The sequence below is a fragment of the Sinocyclocheilus anshuiensis genome, unplaced genomic scaffold (assembly GCF_001515605.1).
Source record: "Sinocyclocheilus anshuiensis isolate Anshui unplaced genomic scaffold, SAMN03320099.WGS_v1.1 scaffold1203, whole genome shotgun sequence".
Lineage (NCBI taxonomy): Eukaryota > Metazoa > Chordata > Actinopteri > Cypriniformes > Cyprinidae > Sinocyclocheilus > Sinocyclocheilus anshuiensis.
The window spans coordinates 368,313-368,825 of record NW_015539980.1 but is presented as its reverse complement, the minus strand read 5'-3'; the positions used below and the strand labels follow the sequence as shown (position 1 = coordinate 368,825).

Genomic DNA, 513 nt, shown 5'->3' with positions numbered 1-513 from the left:
CTGCAGCTGGGCATCTCTCTCACACTGCAGTTTAACAACCTCAGGCAGAGACAGAGAGCTCGACACGAGTGGAAGCAGCACAGAAACCTGCTCCCCAGGTACTGCTCTATACAGTCATGGCCTACATTTGACAAAGCTTTTCCATAAACACACTTTTTTAATAGAAAAAGATACCTGTAGTGCCCTAAGGCCTTGTTCCTTCCGCTGCGATTTCTCTCAGTTCTTTTGTGGGTCCAATAATTTAACTTTTTCGTAATTTAACGTATTTTTCAATTCATTGAAGAAGAATAAAAAAATAAAAAAATATATATTTATATATATATTTATATATAGGTTGTTGACATGACATGGCGTTTTCACTGCCCCACAAGATAAAAATGAATATAATTAATATAGTCGTTATTTAAAATGCAGAAAATGGTTAAACATTTCTTTGTCTTACATGGACCTGTTGTTATAAAATCTGCAGTGTTATTTGATTTTTTTTTTTTTTTTTGAGCCAAATTTCAAAAT

At 33.7% G+C, this 513-nt stretch overlaps 1 protein-coding gene across 1 annotated transcript in view; it reads left to right on the top strand.

Annotated features, from left to right (window-relative positions):
• Positions 1–513, top strand: part of LOC107687115 (peroxisome biogenesis factor 10-like) — an 18,912-nt gene that overhangs the window by 6,226 nt on the left and 12,173 nt on the right. The window contains exon 5 of the mRNA XM_016484319.1: positions 1–98. This exon is cut by the window's left edge and continues 33 nt beyond it. Within this exon, the coding sequence (XP_016339805.1) occupies positions 1–98 (98 nt within the window). The remainder of the gene's footprint in view (positions 99–513) is intronic.